Source organism: Balaenoptera physalus (assembly GCF_965194825.1).
Source record: "Balaenoptera physalus genome assembly, chromosome: X".
In the NCBI taxonomy this organism is placed as follows: Eukaryota; Metazoa; Chordata; class Mammalia; order Artiodactyla; family Balaenopteridae; genus Balaenoptera; species Balaenoptera physalus.
This window is the reverse complement of record NC_138903.1, coordinates 90017199-90033987: the sequence shown is the minus strand read 5'-3', so window position 1 is coordinate 90033987 and position 16789 is coordinate 90017199. Positions and strand designations below refer to the sequence as shown.

Here is a 16789-nt window from a genome sequence, read left to right as displayed (position 1 = left end):
GCAGCTGTGACAGAAATTAGAAGTCATCAAAGAATCTCAAATCACCACCCACTGTATCCTCAGCATGAATGGTTTTCAATAAAAAGTGTCCTTGAATAAAATGGAGTCAGGTACTACCAATTTGGTATTTGCTTCCCTTCTCAGAGCGTTTCTCTGGGCCTCAAGCTCTGAACAGACCAAGGATTTCCAGGCTAGTCACGAGATCTACAAAAAGATCTATTGAAGTTCAGGTGCATCTGGTACTGACCTGAGGGCGTCCAGACCTGAAGGTCATTGAGAGGTGTTGTTAATGGCCACTATGATATGGGCGGAAGTGTAAGATAATCCCAGATGTCACATGTTTTCAAAGTTCTCATGGGAGGTGCAAGGTATTATAAATAGTCAAATGCAATTTATACTTTCATAGAAAGCTTAAACTACTTGTTACAGGAAAGTAAGAGGCAATCGGGAATCATGAAGGAAGCGGCTTCTTAGAGTTGCCATTTCAGGGTTTATAGGCCTGTAGCCATTAGAGAACTATGATGGATCACAAAACATGGTCTTGAGACCTGCAGGATCATCAGATTCTCAAGCACCACCCCCAAACTACTGAATTTCAGAAACTCTAGGAGTGGGCCCCAGTAATCAATGTTTTCACAAGCCCCATAGATGATTCTGGTGCACACTGAAGTCTGAGAACCATTGGTTTAAAACAAGCTTTAAATGCCCCCTGAAAAACCTTGAATAGTGTTTAGAGACTATTAATGAATTCATGAAGGAAACTGAATTATTTCTATGATAACATAGGCCTACTTCTTTTAAACATATAAAGGTGTCTTAGATCTTCTAATTTATGGTTAAATGAAAGGAAGAGGATTATTTATTTGCCTTTAGTTCTTTGGATTTTGGAGCGTGCTGTCTTGATAAAGTACAACGTCTCCAGAGTAGCTCAATAGTCCTGTGGATGTGGTGAGGATAAACGTAGAAAAAAACAGAAAAATGCTCCATCTTAATATTAAGCTAAGGAACACAAATTAAAATAATAACGGGATACCACTTTTCAACTAACAAACTGGCCAAGATCAAGCAGAATAATGTGTTTCATTGAGCAGGCTATAGGGGAAAATTTTTTTTAAAAATACACTCCTAGTGGAAACACAAAGTACCATAATCTTTCTGGCAATACAAAACAGAAGCCTTAAAAATGTGTGGACCTTTGACTAAGCAATTCCACCTCTAGGAATATATCTTAGAAATAATTAATGATATGTGCAATAATGTATTATAAAGATGCTAAGGTACATTTATAATAATTAAAAAATTAAAAACAATTTAAATTTCATTAGCACAGGACTGTATAAAAGAAGTGGCTCATATGATAGAACATAATAAAAATCAAGCTATACAAGATTTTTCCAGTTTTCAAAAGGAAGATTTATTTAACAAGTTTCACTTAGTACAATACATCTAATGGAAATCACAATACAAGGAAAGATTTAAACCAAAGCCTCAGAATTTCATACAAACGACATGACCAAACTCCTAAAGTATTGGTATTACATCTCAAAATTGTCCCAGAGCGTTTTTTTAAAAAAAAAGTAAAAGTGTACACTCACGTGCCTTATAGGATATTAAACCGAAAAGCTAGAATTAACAAACATGCCAAATGTTTTCACTTTAAATCGTAGACACAGCTCCTATATTTGAGTTTTACAGAAAAGCATGTTTCTCAACATGCATCCAAAGTTTTCAATGTATTGTGGTATAAGAGCAACATTTAACATAAGTGAAATTGCTTTAACCTAAATACGCTTACTGCTTAGGTACACTCCTACAACATAACTAACTTGAGGAAAGCTGAAAGTTGTTTTAACAGTTATGGTCAATACTGAACTTTGTTATTACATCCTAGGTGAATGTTTCAGTGTTCAATATTACTGAGTTTGAAGTTTTAAAACAATCTTGACTTCCACTTTACAGTAAGCATGAATCACAAGCCTGTAATGCGAAACCGTTAAACTTAATTTTTGTTTGTTTTCTTAAAAAAAAAGGAGAAAGCAAAAGGAAGAAAGAAAGAAAGAAAGAAAAAGAAAAAGAAAGGGAGGGAGGGAGAGAGAGGGAGAGAGGGAGGGAGGGAGGAAAAAGAAAAGGAAGCTAGCTGACCAAGAGTGATCAGAATCAATGATATTTCCCATTTACCAATCATACTGGATATGCCTAACATCATTCCCATTCTAGTCAACTCCCATAAATGCACGGCTGTTATTTGTTGCTGTTGTTTAGTACTCCTTCTCTAAGCGAGGTTTGATTGATAGTCACTGGAGTTTTCCTGCAGAACTTGGTCATATCCACTCATACTGCTCTGACCACCATAACCACCTCCGTAACCACCACTCAGCTGCTGGCTAGCAGGACCTCCGTAACTAGACTGGTTGGATATGCCCATCCCTCCCATCATTTGGCTACCATAAGCACCACCACTTGCCCCTGCTGTAGAATTCAAAAAGAGCTCTACGTAGCTGTGATCATAAGCACCCCCACTTGTGCCTGCGGTAGAATTCAAGAAGAGCTCCACGTATCTGTGTTGCATGTTAGCTTTGTCTTTTGCCATAGCTGCCACAGCATCTTCATGAGTAGCAAATTCAACATCTGCCTCACCAGTAACTCTGCCATCGGGTCCAATTTCAATGTGTACTCTCATGGGGTTAAGAGGTGAGAAAAAATTGTAAATATCATTCTCAGTGGCTCTGTAAGGTAATCCCCTCATGTGTACACAGTGCCCTGTGGTGCTCTGAAAACTGGACCCACCATCTCCATATCTATGATCAGACATTCCTGAAAAACAGTAATTGAGGTCTCTTCCAAATCTATCAGACCCAAAGCCATACCCATCATTATAGCCACCATAGTCATCATAGCCTCCATACCCTCCACCATAGGCACCCCGCCTCATCCTTTCAAACCCAGCCCCTCTGCCAATGCTATTATACCCCCTGCCAGCCCCTGGCCTATCATAGGGACCCGGCCGCTGCATAGCCATGAGCTTTCGAGGGGGATCGTAGTGGGTTCGCACTTCAGCTCGGCTACTCTTGAAGATTTCAATGTACCTGTGCCCTATTCTTTCCTTGTGTTTCTTTAAGGCCTTTTCAGCTATCTCCTGTGAAGCAAATTGCACAAAGGCCTCCCCTGTGCTCCGCCCCTGAAAGTCCACCGGCAGTGTCATCCCATTTGGCACAATTTCCAACCCAGAAAAGAACTGAACAATCTCTTCCTTGCTACAGCCAAATGGGAGTCCTCTAAGCCGGACGAAGCCATCATTGGCAGTATCAGGACTATTTGGACCTGTATGCTTCAACACCCAATCCATTTCAACACTGTTGGACTTGAACACTTCAACGTATCTGTGTCCCATGGTTTCTCTGTCCTTCTTCAGAGCCAATTTCACTTCATCTTCGGACTCAAGTTCGACAAACGCTTCACCACTTGGTCTGCCTTCTCTGGTGTAGATGAAACGAATACCTGATGTGCCATTTTGGATTTTGCAATCGGAGAAGAAGCGCATCACTTCATCAGCTGAGCAGGACCAGGGCAGGCCCCTGACCTTCACCACGAACCCCTCCCTGCCTTCTGTGCTCAGCATCATGGTGACTGTTGGGCTCTTGCTGGCAGGCTCGGTTCAGTGTAATTTCGGTGTAGCTGAAAAAAATTAAGACTAATTGTCATGGAAAAATGTTCACAATACAGTAAGGGAAAAAAGCAAACTATTAATAGAAAACTCAATTACGCTGATAGCTTTTTTGTAAAGGCATTTGTATAAACAAAAAGACTTCACCAAATTTCTAAGTCATTCATTCAACAACTATTTATTTGATACCTATTATGTGCTGGATACCATTAATGGTGGCTATTTCTGGGTGGTAAGATTATGGGAGCTTTCTGTTTCAGAGAATGTTTTCTTTGGCCATTTCTGTATGTTCTAAGTTTTCCACATTGATCATATATAAACACATAGTCAGAAAAGATATACAAAAGATGAAAAGATATACAAAGTGAATGGCAACAAAAACAGTGGAAGAGGTCAACAAATAAAATATGGTTATATCTGATTACATAAAAATGAAAAACTTCGTTACATCAAAAGTAAGATTAAACATAAAAGACAAACAATACACTTCAGAAGATACCTACAACAAATACTATCCTTATTATATAAAAAACTCATACAAATTAATAAAATCACGGAAATATTAAGGCCAAAGAGATAACTGGAAAAAAGACATTATAGAGCATTCACACCTTCACTTTACATTTTTCAGTTGCCAGGTCCAGTACTTGGCTCTGGCATACAAGGCTCAATAAGCCCAGAAAGGGCTTATGGTCCTACAGAGGCACTGTACATCTTTACTAAAGACAAAAAGGGCAAATAAACATTATCCCTGCTATGACATAATTCTGTGCAGGGTGAAAGGGTGTTATAAAGCAGGGACTGGTTGGTCAATTCTATCAGTGTAGAATGGTTAAATGAAAGGACTAACCGGCTCAGGGATCCACAAATTCTTAAAATTATGATGGAGCATAAAATAGAAGGAGGCAAGGCAAGAGATAAGGCTGGCTAGGTAGAGATCGATCCAGGAGGTCTTTTGAGACAGACAAAGGCTAAGGACGTTTTAAGGGTTTTAAACAGGGGACTGAGGGGAGGGGAGAGAGGGGAGGAAAGAGAAGAAGGAAAGTGAGGGGAGGAGAGTGAAGTAATCAGAACCTTTCAGAAAGGTCACCATGGCAACAGTGCGGCAGTCACAGAGGGGATTGGGGTGACACTAGCAAGAGCAGTTAGAACTCTGTCTCTTAGAGATATGTTAAGGGATCCACTTAAGGCAACAGCAGTTTAAAAAAAGGGGGGGAGGAAAGATATGATCTACACATTCAAAGCAGTGGACTCTGTGGGACTTGGTAACAGATTAAATATACCGGCAATACAGATGTGAAGATACAGGAGAAGAGTCTGGGAAATGTTCAAACCTCATCAGTCATCAGAAATACAAGTTAAAACCAGAATTAACTGCCATTTTTCACCCATCAACATAGTGAAGTTAAGCAGGGAGGATAAGTCAATACTGATATTCAGGGTTCACAAACTAATATACTCCCAGAGGAGTGAAAGTTCATACAGTATCTCTGGAAAGCAATTTGGAAATATGTATCACGCCTTTTGATACAGTAAACCCACTTCCAGTTATGTGCCCTAAGGAGAGGATCTGAAATTCAGACAAAGATTTATGGAGCTATATATTCTTTGAAAGGTATTTTACTAAGAAAGATAAGATATTACACACTTTAAAAATTATAAAAAATATCTAATAACATGAGAAATTACTTATGCTATAATCTTAAGTGACCCAAGATCATAACTGTTTTATAATCTCAACTATGAAAAAGATATATGTTCACATATCCTTCGATCATGCTAGAATTCCTTCCAGGAACCTGGTCAACAGAAATACTCACAAATGTTCACTGCCACAGTGTTAGTAATGGCAGAAAATTAGAAACCTAATTATCCATTAATAGGGGGGTGGCTGAGTGAATTATATTTTATCCTTAAAACAGAATGCTGTGCAGCTGTTTAAAAAAAAATCTGCCCTGACCTAGGAAGATTTCCAAAATATATTAAATGAAGGAACATGTAGAGTATGATCCTGCTTATTTTAAAATGTAAGCAGGCACATATATATGTATGCAAATTCACAGAAGTTCTGGAAGCATTTAAGTTGTTTTCTGAGAAAATGAGCACTGGTGGGTAGGAAGAGTGTAGTGGAATTTCACTTTTTACCCTATATACTTCTAAATAGTTTTAATTTTTAAAAATCACTGTAATTGGAATTTAAAAAACAATGTTACAAAAGTACATGCATGGGGAATATGTCACATGTTAATAGTGGCTACTCTAGGTGGTAGGTTTATAGCTTTCTCAACTTTTTTTCAATTTTTTGTGCATTCTTAATTCTCTATAGAGAGCAATCACTTTTATTTCAGCAAAAAAATAACAGAAAACAAGTTTAAATGTTTACTTTTCTGGGATTTAGTATAGCAAATTTGATAAAATTTTCTAATTTTGTATGTGCATGGCTTATCTGACATGGTCTGGGAACACTGGGCCTCTTGGAAAGTTAAGTACAAAGTGTACTAACTGCCCTAAAACTACACTGAGGATTCAAGTCAACATTCACTAATTGCCTATTATGTGCCTGGAACACTGCACGTGCAGTGATAACAGTCTTCCTGTAGACCATCTCTAGGTCTGAGTGACAGATTAACGCCCTGGTTTTTGCTTGCCTTATCTCTTGGACGACCCATCCCATTTAATGTCCCTGCAGCCCTCTAGGCCTTAACATCCCCTCTGTGGTGGCAGGGAGGTTCTGCTTCATCACTGTGTCTCCTGGGAAGGCCACGAGGACTCTGTTGCCTGAAGTAGGAACCAGGATTCCACTTGTGAGTTAAGAATTTGTGCATTTATGTGTGTGTTATATACAGACGTTTTACAGACCAAAATGCTGAGTAGTTATCTCCGAGTGACGAATTACGTGTATTTTTTAAAATTTATAGCATACTATTATTTTTCCAAAGTCCAAAACTGAACACGTAGATTGTTATAAGCCGAAAAATAAACGTTATTTAAATATTTAATTCAGTAAAAAAATTCATTGGGCGCCTCGGTCAGGCACGCAGCATTTGCCTAGATGTGCCTCCCCCTACAGACAGACAGACAGACAATCAGGCACTGGAGACTGGGTGCCTGAATGGACGGACCAGCATTCAGGCCACTGGACTCAAGATCTGTTTTTCCTAATCCAGGGACGTGGTTTTCAAATGCTTTCCAGCTTACTGTTTCTCTTAAGGGTCCTTTGAGACCCGCCCAGACAGATAGATATACAAAAAACACAGACACAGTCACGAGCGTCCACCATTTCCCCACCAGGCGCAGCAAAGGCGGCTTCCCGGCACTGAGATGGGGGGAGGGGGGTGCGGGGGAGGGGAAAGCAGGGAACGAAAAAGGCGGAGGCGGCCCGCGGACCCCGCTTTGGTCTGCATCATCACCACCCCCGGGTCCCCGTTTCCCACCCACACACCAACCTCTAACGATACCGGATAATTTTCCTCTTTCTTCCCTCAAACGGCTTATAGCGAGGCGGTAGACGACGACCAGAACTACTTCTGCTCACGTAAGCGTTTGGTCACGTGAGGATCTACGTCATGTGAGATCTGGGTCACGTGAGCACCGCGCTGCTCTAACTCGGGATTATTAAAGTGCCGCACTTCCTTCTGGTACGAAAATAGGGCGGGTCGATATCCAGAAAGAGAGAGAGTGGTTGGTGGCGGCGCGTCTTCTATGACTGGTCATTGGTCCGCCTCTGGGAATAACCGTCCCAGTTGCCGGAGAAACAATCGGGTCAGGGCTTAATAACTCACCGGTGATTGGTGATGAGGACGAAAGCGGGTTCCCCGGGCCGCCTCTGCCTTTTTAGCTCTTAAGGTTAAATTTAAAAGCCCAGGTGACTCGTGGAAATCTGTGCTGCGTGATGACAGCGACGATGAAGCTGGTGAGCAGAGTCCGGCGGCTGGGCTGCGTGCTGGCCTTTTGCTTCCTGGCCCTGTTTCTCTGGGGGCTCCCTGTGGCCCGGGCCCTCGACAATGGCTTGGCGATGACCCCTACCATGGGCTGGCTGCACTGGGAGCGCTTCATGTGCAACGTGAACTGCCAAGAAGAGCCGGATTCCTGTGTCAGGTATCAGCGATATTGGGTACCCGCTTCCCTTCGCCTTAACGTGTATTTGTCTGGCTGTGTTTGGAGGGGTGGGGGGTCTCAGCGAGAAAATTTGAGCCCGAGGGAGAGCTCCCCTGTTGCTGCTGCTTTTTTATCCCCAGCAGACTGCCCTGGATGGGGACTAGTCCTAAATTCTCTCCATGTGACCCCTCTTGGCGTGGGAGTCCGACCACCGACCTCTGCTTCTCCGCCTCTCTCTGATTGATCATCCAACTAAGGACTTTCTCCATTTACCATCCAGTTCCGTTCAGACCCTTATTGAGAGCTGCTGCTCTGTCTCTGCTGGGTACTAGCAGTGAGGACAGCTGTGGTGAATAGGAGAGACAGAGGACTAAGACGCGTGCCGTTTCTTCTCCTTTTGGGGTCACGGGTTCCTTGGCTGTAACTGGAGGGAATTTAGAGTGACCATGGAGTCTCTGAGATCTCCCCACCCCGTAGCCCTTGGGTATGGCGTGTGCTTGGAAGGTTGAAGTGGAGGATCTTTATCTGTGGAAGGTGGATAAGACAGGTATTGATCCTTTCTGACTCACACATCCCTCGTCTGTAAATTGGGAAAACAGCTCATCTCAGGGAACGACTCTGAGGATAGGTAAAATAGTTCTTATCTCACACAGGTTGACTTTCAATTAGATAACCCATTTAAAGGAGAAAGTACAATGCAGTACCAGACTCCTCAATTAGGCATATAGAAGAAACGTTCTTAACCTGGAATCCATGGGAAAATTAATGCAAATCTGCAAATATGAGTATATATGTTTTTCTGAAGAGAGGATCTTGAGCTTTGTTCACATTCTCAAAGGGATCCGTGACCTAGAAACGGTTAAGAATCACTGATAGATATTGTTTAAAACATAATAAAGACACCTTTGGTGCAAAGACCCCTCTGTAAGCAGCGGTCATGGTAACATCCCAGTGGCCATAAGTTATTCCTATGAATGTCTTTACAGATGAAGTCAGGATGTTGGTCAAACATGACAGAATTAATTGGCTTGCTAAGTTTCAGACTAAATCCATCCATCGTGACCCTGGGGTAAATTATGGCCATCACATATTTCTTTCTTTGTCTCTTCCTTGTTTCCTAAGTGGTGGTTGTCTTATTTTTGTATCTGATTGTAAAATTAATTCATGATCATGGCAAAAATTGTAGATGGTAAAGAAGAGTATAATAAAAATAAAGATTCCCCTCATTCCACCACCCAGAAATAATCATGGTTAAAATGTTAATATACGACCTTTCAATTTTTTTCTATGTAAATAAAAACAGATTTCTTTTTAAAGTGATTTTCAATAAAAATGAGATCACGTTTATGTTGTGAGCAGTTAACCACAAGACTCTGAAGTCTGCCTGCCTGGGTTCAAATTCTAGCTTATTATTACTTAGCCAGGTGATCTTGGGCAAACTAATTACCCTTTCTAAATTAAAGAGTGAGTGCCTGGCACAGAATAAGAGCTTTAAAAGTTAAATTGGCTCTTTGCGTGGTTTCTTTTCTGCACTTTGTTAGTTCCCTATTTTCCATCTGGTATGTTTGGGGTTCTTTTTGTTTGTTTACGTTTCGGTTTTTCTTTGTTTTTGGTCTATCATATGTTGTGAATACAGTGGTTCTTCTTTTTTTTTTTTTTTTTTTTAAAGCCACGCTGCACGGCTTGTGGGATCTTTGTTCCCTGACCAGGGATCGAACCTGGGCCCTCAGCAGTGAAAGCGCGGAGTCCTAACCACTGGACCACCAGGGAATTCCCAATACAGTGGTTCTTGCTGTATTTTGGTTTTGATATTTATGTATCAAACATCAGGTTTTTCCTTTATTATTTCTGGCTCCAGCATCATGCAGAGAAAGTTCTTTCCTACCTGAAGATAACATAGTCATGTATATTTTGTACTAGTATTTTTATGTGTTTTTAAAGTATTTAAATCTTTAATCCATCTGGACTTTATTCTCCTGTAAGCAATACTACATTTAATATATACTAAATTTCATGGTATCAAATGGCTGGAAGGATCTCTTTCTGAACTTTCTCTTTGATTACATTGATCTGTGTATTCTAATGCTAATGGTACTACACTAGCTTCATTTATCTTTTGTAGACTGTTCACCTGTTTAATCTTTGAGGTGAACTTTTTGAGTCATGTTGCGAAGTTCCTTAAAAAGTCCTTTGGGGATTTGTCCAGGGTTTTATTAAATGTCTAGAAGTGTATAGGGAGAATTACCTTTTTTTTAGTATTGAGTTTTCCTATTCAAGAGCAAAATAATGTCTCTCCATTTATTCAAATAATTTGGGAACATCACAGTTTTATTCAGATGAGCCCTGCACATAATTTTAAAATTACCTCTAGGTATTTTAGGTTTTATCTGTTGCTTTTTTGGTTTCTCTTGTGAATGGTGTCTTTTTCTCCGAATAGGTCATTGCTGATATCTAAAGAAGCTGTTGATTATGTTAACTTTGTAGTTTTACTTTAGTGAACTGTCTTCTTAATTCTAATAGCCTTTTCAATTTCACGTATTTCTCATTCCTCTTTTAATTGTTTGGCGTTCTTAGGGTAGAGGGGAAAGGAGTGAGAAGAAAAAGGGCCTAGTCCATTTTACCTTGCATTGGTTGTGATTACTACCAAATTATTACTGGGTTGAAAAATAAATTGCAAAACCCCAAGATGCTTAACAAATAGGAGTACCCAAGCATTTGTTTAATGAATTGTAATGATTCTTGGAATTTCTCTTTCAGTGAGAAGCTTTTTCTGCAGATAGCTGAGATCATGGCCTCAGATGGCTGGAAGGACGTAGGCTATGAGTACCTCTGCATTGATGACTGTTGGATGGCTCCCGAAAGAGATTCAGAAGGCAGACTTCAGGCAGACTCTAAACGCTTTCCTGGTGGGATCCGCCGCCTCGCTAATTATGTGAGTTTATAGATATTTCTCTTTTTCATTCAGGAGACTATAAGCACTTCTGTACCTAAGCTTGCTCAGAAACACTTAGAAAGTAAAATAGCTGCTGTTATCCAAACAATGAATTCTAAGGCTTATCAGGTGGAACTTTCATCCCATCAGCAGATCTGTGTTTTGCAATAGTTCTTGAGGCCCATCTTGAAGAAGTTCTCCTTTTGCAGAAACCGGTGAATTCTCTAGGAGGAAAAAGGAACTTGGTTCTTGACATGTGTGCATGTATTTCCATATAAGCTTTGAGCAGCTATCACAGTTGTACTATAAACTAGAGTTTTAGAAGATAGAAGGGATATATTCTGGAGATTGTTAAAGAGTAATAGAGCTGGACACTAGTTAAAGGCAGTGAAGAGAGATACTGAGTACAATTCAGTACTACTGCAATGGGGGGAAGAGCCAAGCTCAGTCCCAAATCCACCAAAGAGGAGTGGGGTTTTATAGCCAACGAGCAGATTGTGGGGGTCAGTGGATGGAAAATTACTAAGATGAGACATCAGGAGGAGGGGAATTCTTGCTAAAGGCAGGCTGAGGACTTAGACATCAAGGGTGGGGTATAAGGAATTTGATCAGATATCAAAAGGTGGGGAGATGACTTCGCAGGATTCTTGCTAAAACTGGACACGGAAGACCAAGGTAGAGGCCTACGTGAGAAGAGGTTTCAGAGGGGCCTAAGGTTTGGTCAAGGAGAGAGTCTTTGTCCAGATAAATCTATCATTGACCTGAAAAGGTAACTTTTAAGATCCCATCAGAGCCCACGCGCAACAGAGAGTAGCCCCTGCTCGCCACAACTAGGGAAAGCCCATGCGCAGCAACAAAGACCCAACACAGCCAAAAATAAATAAATAAATTTATAAAAAAAAAAAGATCCCATCAGAGGAAGATTAGAGCAACTGACAACTTTCCCTTCAGTTCTATGCTATAGTTACATGTATAGTTTGAACTCAGCAGAATTGGAGACTTTGCTCTTTATCTTCCAACAAACTCATCTGGATAATTTTGGGGGCTTTGGGATGGGGGCAAAGCCCGCCAGTACCTGGTGAAGTGTACTGGTCTCTGCCTCCAGCCTGGAGTGGTTCTCTCTACTTCATGATTGCCCTTCTACTGAGGTGACTCTTTTCTCTCATTTCAGGTCCATAGCAAAGGACTGAAGCTAGGGATTTATGCAGATGTTGGAAATAAAACCTGTGCAGGCTTCCCTGGGAGTTTTGGATACTATGACATTGATGCCGAGACCTTTGCTGACTGGGGAGTAGATCTGCTAAAATTTGACGGTTGTTACTGTGACAGTATAAAACATTTGGCAGATGGTATGTTTCATTCAAAAGATTTAGCCATGAGCAAAGGGCAGAACTTTGAGGCCAAGGTAGCTGAGCATCCAAAGAACTAATCCTAACGTTGGAAATACCCAGTCACAATACTGGAAATAATTATTCTCAATGTGCCAGAGCTCCTGCCTCTTCTCTTCTTGCAGTTTGTCCATGCATTTGTTCATTCACGCATGTAAAATCCATGTGTGCCTAACCACAGCTAATACCGTGCACTTTTAATTCAAGAGGGCTCTGAGTTAATTACAAAGAGTAATTGTAACTCTCCATCCATCACTTGGAAAAGCATCCAGAATGTCAAACAGTCACAGAGAGAGGAGCATCTTCATTCCTGCCTCTCCTCAATATATGCACCATCCCACACTGTCTCCTTGGAACAATCCCAGCAGTCTGTGCAGTACTACACACAGTGTAAGCACAGAGCAGTCACCTGTCTCTGCTGCTGGTTTAAAATATAAACATGGCCCTTCCAGGCAGCCTCTTTTAAAAATATACAGCCCCAGCTGGAAATTCCCTTCTTTCCCTTATTTTACACATTGTTTTCTCATACAGGTTATAAGCACATGTCCTTGGCCCTGAACAGGACTGGCAGAAGCATTGTGTACTCCTGTGAGTGGCCCCTTTATATGTGGCCCATTTTTAAGGTGAGCTAGTGAGCGCAGAGTCCAACAGGGCCTTGCTGATAGATATTCAGAACTCAAGAACAAAGGAGACGAAGGTCCCTGTCAAAGTCCAACCTTACTTAACACTCTCATCCTACCATCTCTCCCAGGATCCACCCACTTCTCACCATGCCCACTGCTATAATTGGAGACTAAGCTACCATCAGTTGGGAAGCCAGTCATCTTTGATTCTTCCTTTTGTCTCACGGTTCCCAACCTATCCACCAGCAATCCTCTTAGTACTATCTACAAACTATATCCTGAATCAGCCCACTTCATTCTTTATCATGTTAACCTATTCAATTTCCTTCTAAGGGCTTAGCACTATATGGAATTATTTGTTGATTTGCCTATTGTCTGTCTCCTCCATTAGAATGTAAGCTCCAGGAGGGCAGGGACCTTGTCTGACTTTATCACTGTATCCCTACCATATGGTAAGTGTTGAATAATTATTTATGGAATGAATCCCTGTTGTCTCCTTCTAATCTCTGCAAAATTCTCTCACCTCTTTCTCAACATCTTAAACCTCAGATATCCCACCTGCCTATCTACAAACTTTTATTCATTCCTTCAACAAATTATATGCCTAGGATTCAAATTGCCTTATCATATGCTTGCCGAGTCCTGTGTAATTTGCAGCTTTTACTTATTAAAATCATTTTAGTTATTTTTTATTGAAGTATAGTTGATTTACAATATTATATTAGGAGATCGTTGTATTTATTTCTGATTATAAAAGTAATACATGTTCATTTTGGAAAAGTTTGAAAATACAGTGAAGTGTGAAAAAAATTAAAATCTTCCATAATCCCAGTACAGTGGTCCCCCCATCCATGGTTTTGCTTTCTGCAGTTTCAGTTACCCACTGTCAAGTGCAATATGAAAATATTAAATGGAAAATTCCATAAATAAACAATTCATAAGTTTTAAATTGCACACCATTCTGAGTAGCGTGATAAAATCTCGCACCATCCCACTCCGTCCCGCCTGGGACATGAATCATCCTTTTGTCCAGCGTATGCATGCTGTGTACGCTACCAACCCGTTAGTACCTGTATAGGAAAAAACGTAGTATATATACAGTTTGGTACTATCTGTGGTTTCAGGCATCCACTGGGGGTCTTGGAATGTATCTCCCGCAGATAAGGGGGGACTACTGTACCTAGTTACCGTTTGGTAAATTTCCAGCAAGAACAGTGTTAAAGCCATTTTAAGTAAGATTTTAAGTTATATAGCCTACTTCTGAAGCAAACTTCTTACAACGAAATTCCATTATAATAAGGATTTAGCTCTCCTCATGGAGACCTTTAATCTGTAAACTAAAGAGGCTACGAGAGCCTTTTTTAAACATGATTGTTTTCATATCACAAGAATATTAGTAGAAAGTAAACAGAAGAGTTATCTCTGTTTTCACAGCCCAATTACACAGAAATCCGAGAGTACTGCAATCACTGGAGAAACTTTGCTGATGTTTATGATTCTTGGCAAAGTATAAGGAGTATCTTGGACTGGACAACTTCTAACCAGGAGAGGATTGTTCCTGTCGCAGGACCAGGAGGTTGGAATGATCCAGATATGGTAAGAACCTGAGCCCTCCTGTTCAAGCCCCTGCAGTGGACCTGTTTCCTACTTGACACTCAAGATAAATCAGAAGGGAGAAGTTCCTGGGAGCAGGCTTTATGTGAGAGTACTCAGAGCAGGGTGCCCTGGAAGGTGACTTGTCTGTATGTCTAGGCAACTTTAAGAATGTTTTGTCTTATCTCACTTGAATTCTTTTTTAAAAAATCTATTTATTTATTTATTATTTATTTGGTTGCGCCAGGTCTTAGTTGCAGCAGGTGGGCTCCTTAGTTGCGGCTTGCAGGCTCCTTAGTTGTGGCAGCCTGGCTCCTTAGTTGTGGCAGGATGGCTCCTTAGTTGTGGCATGCATGTGGGATCTAGTTCCCTGACCAGGGATCGAACCCAGGCCCCCTGCGTTGGGAGTGTGGAGTCTTAACCACTGCGCCACCAGGGAAGTCCCTCACTTGAATTCTTCATTCTTTGTCCCAGTTGGTGATTGGCAACTTTGGCCTCAGCCGGGAACAGCAAATAACTCAGATGGCCCTGTGGGCTATCATGGCAGCTCCATTACTCATGTCCAATGATCTCCGACACATCAGCCTTGAAGCCAAAGCCCTTCTTCAGGATAAGGATGTAATTGCCATCAACCAGGACCCCTTGGGCAAGCAGGGGTACCGGCTTAGAAAGGTACAATAAATAATGTTCTATGGGAAAAACTAGGAATTGGCCAGGAACATCTCCTGCCTTCTAGTTTACAGTTCATCCAAATGTTTATTTGGGGTGTGTATTTTAAGATGGTTTAACATCCAAGTACCAAGTTTGTCTTGCACCTAAATCTGTTACATTGGAGGATCTGCACTGATATTTTGAGAATGTATTTTTTAATCTTGATATCATAATCAGTAATGAGGCTCCCTTGTGCTAATTTTTCCTAGAAGTGCTCGATAGTTCTGATTATAAGACTTAATGCCACAACTAACAAGGCAGCTTATTGCTAGTTTATCAAGCTATCACACCTATTTTCTTGGCTTACTTTTCAGGAGGACAACTTTGAGGTGTGGGAACGCCCTCTCTCTAACTTAGCCTGGGCTGTGGCTATGGTAAACCTGCAGGAGATTGGTGGACCTCGTTCTTACACCATCTCTCTTACTTCCCTGGGTCAAGGACTGGCCTGTAATCCTGACTGCCTGATCACGCAGCTCCTCCCTGTGAAGAGGAAGCTTGGGTTTTATGAATGGACTTCAAGTTTAAAAACTCAAATAAATCCCACAGGCACTGTTTTGCTTAGGCTAGAAAGAGCAAGCTAGACTGCATTAAAAAGCTTCCTTTAAAATGTATTATTTTGTTGCCAAAGTGACTAGCCACTTTTATCCACCTTCAGCTGTTCTTATTTCCTTGAGTAAGTTTCTACACTTGAGCTTTTTGATTACTACTTCTAAAGCTATCTGGAGAACATTTTGGGGAAAAGCCTCTGAACCTAATGTAAACTGCTGAGAAATAATAGCTTAATAATATAATAAGTAAAATAATAATTTACAGACATACCTCATGTCATTGCACTTCACAAATACTGTGGGGTTTTTTTTGGTTTTGGGGTTTTTTTTACAAATTGAAGGTTTGTGGCAACCCTGCGTGTATCACAAGTCTGTTGGCCCTATTTTTCCAACAGCATTTGTTCATTTCGTCTCTGTGTCACATTTTGGTAATTCCTGCAATATTTCAAACTTTTTCATTATTATTATATTTATCATGGTGATCGCGATGTTACTACTGCAAAAAAAATTGTTTCTCTGAAGGCTTAGATGATGGCTAGCAATAAAGTATTTTTAAATTAAGGTGTATACATTGTTTTTTTAAGACATAATGCTATTGCAAACTTTAATAGATTATAGTATAGTTTGAACATAAGTTTTATATGTACTGGAAAACCAAAAACTTGGTGACTACCTTTATTGGAACCAGACCTGCAATATCTGTTGCCTGTATTGGAACTATGTGCCAGGCACTATTCTAGATGCATAAGGTGTACTGACTCATTTTTATCCTCCCAACAACCTTGCTGTAGGTACTTAATCACTGTAAATTACAGCCAGGATTTAAACCCAGGCTTTTAACCCTTACACTGCCACCTACTGAGGTACTAATACTTGGATGGCAGATTATAACCTTGGCCTAAAGGGAAGATAAGAACTACTTCCTCAGTTGAAGGGCAAAAAAATACCCCAACAGGAATAACCTTCATAAATGGACAATTTAGAGGCAACCCAACAGACGACATTACTGAATTTTTATGGAAGAATCTTGCCAAGAAAGGCACCACCTAGGTTTCCAAGTCCAAGTTGTTTGCAGTCTAGATCCAACAAATGCAATTGGCTTACTTTCACCAACAATAGTTGATACATTATGACCTAAAATACTACACCTCTGGCCAGGAGACCCCTTCCACTTTAAGATGAATTGCCTTATCTCTTGAGGTTCCGTGATGAGGCAATGAACTTCAGACTGG

At 40.7% G+C, this 16789-nt stretch overlaps 2 protein-coding genes across 3 annotated transcripts; one reads left to right on the top strand and one right to left on the bottom strand.

Annotated features, from left to right (window-relative positions):
• Positions 1-1389: 1389 nt before the first annotated feature.
• On the bottom strand, positions 1390-7255 carry HNRNPH2 (heterogeneous nuclear ribonucleoprotein H2). 2 transcript variants are annotated; one of them, XM_082447663.1, is made up of 2 exons: positions 7111-7255; positions 1390-3675 (listed from the first exon to the last, which is right to left on the bottom strand). In XM_082447663.1, the coding sequence occupies exon 2, from the start codon at positions 3620-3622 to the stop codon at positions 2273-2275; it is 1350 nt and encodes a 449-aa protein (XP_082303789.1). In that variant the 5' UTR covers positions 3623-3675; positions 7111-7255; the 3' UTR covers positions 1390-2272. The 2 variants fall into 2 exon arrangements, with proteins under 2 accessions (XP_082303789.1, XP_082303790.1); XM_082447664.1 differs by having other exon boundaries at positions 7123-7242.
• A 124-nt stretch (positions 7256-7379) lies between these two features.
• Positions 7380-16118, top strand: GLA (galactosidase alpha). The gene is made up of 7 exons (XM_082447668.1): positions 7380-7762; positions 10520-10694; positions 11866-12043; positions 12614-12705; positions 14140-14301; positions 14773-14970; positions 15324-16118. The coding sequence occupies exons 1-7, from the start codon at positions 7557-7559 to the stop codon at positions 15588-15590; spliced, it is 1278 nt and encodes a 425-aa protein (XP_082303794.1). The 5' UTR covers positions 7380-7556; the 3' UTR covers positions 15591-16118.
• The last annotated feature ends 671 nt before the right edge of the window (positions 16119-16789 follow it).

Bases quoted from the DNA above. Each gene is read 5' to 3' on its own strand.
- HNRNPH2 (XM_082447663.1), bottom strand. From the start codon at position 3,622: ATGATGCTGAGCACAGAAGGCAGGGAGGGGTTCGTGGTGAAGGTCAGG.
- GLA (XM_082447668.1), top strand. From the start codon at position 7,557: ATGACAGCGACGATGAAGCTGGTGAGCAGAGTCCGGCGGCTGGGCTGC. The intron at 7,763-10,519 runs GTATCAGCGATA...TTTCTCTTTCAG, and splicing joins GAGCCGGATTCCTGTGTCAG to TGAGAAGCTTTTTCTGCAGA. The intron at 14,971-15,323 runs GTACAATAAATA...CTTACTTTTCAG, and splicing joins AGGGGTACCGGCTTAGAAAG to GAGGACAACTTTGAGGTGTG.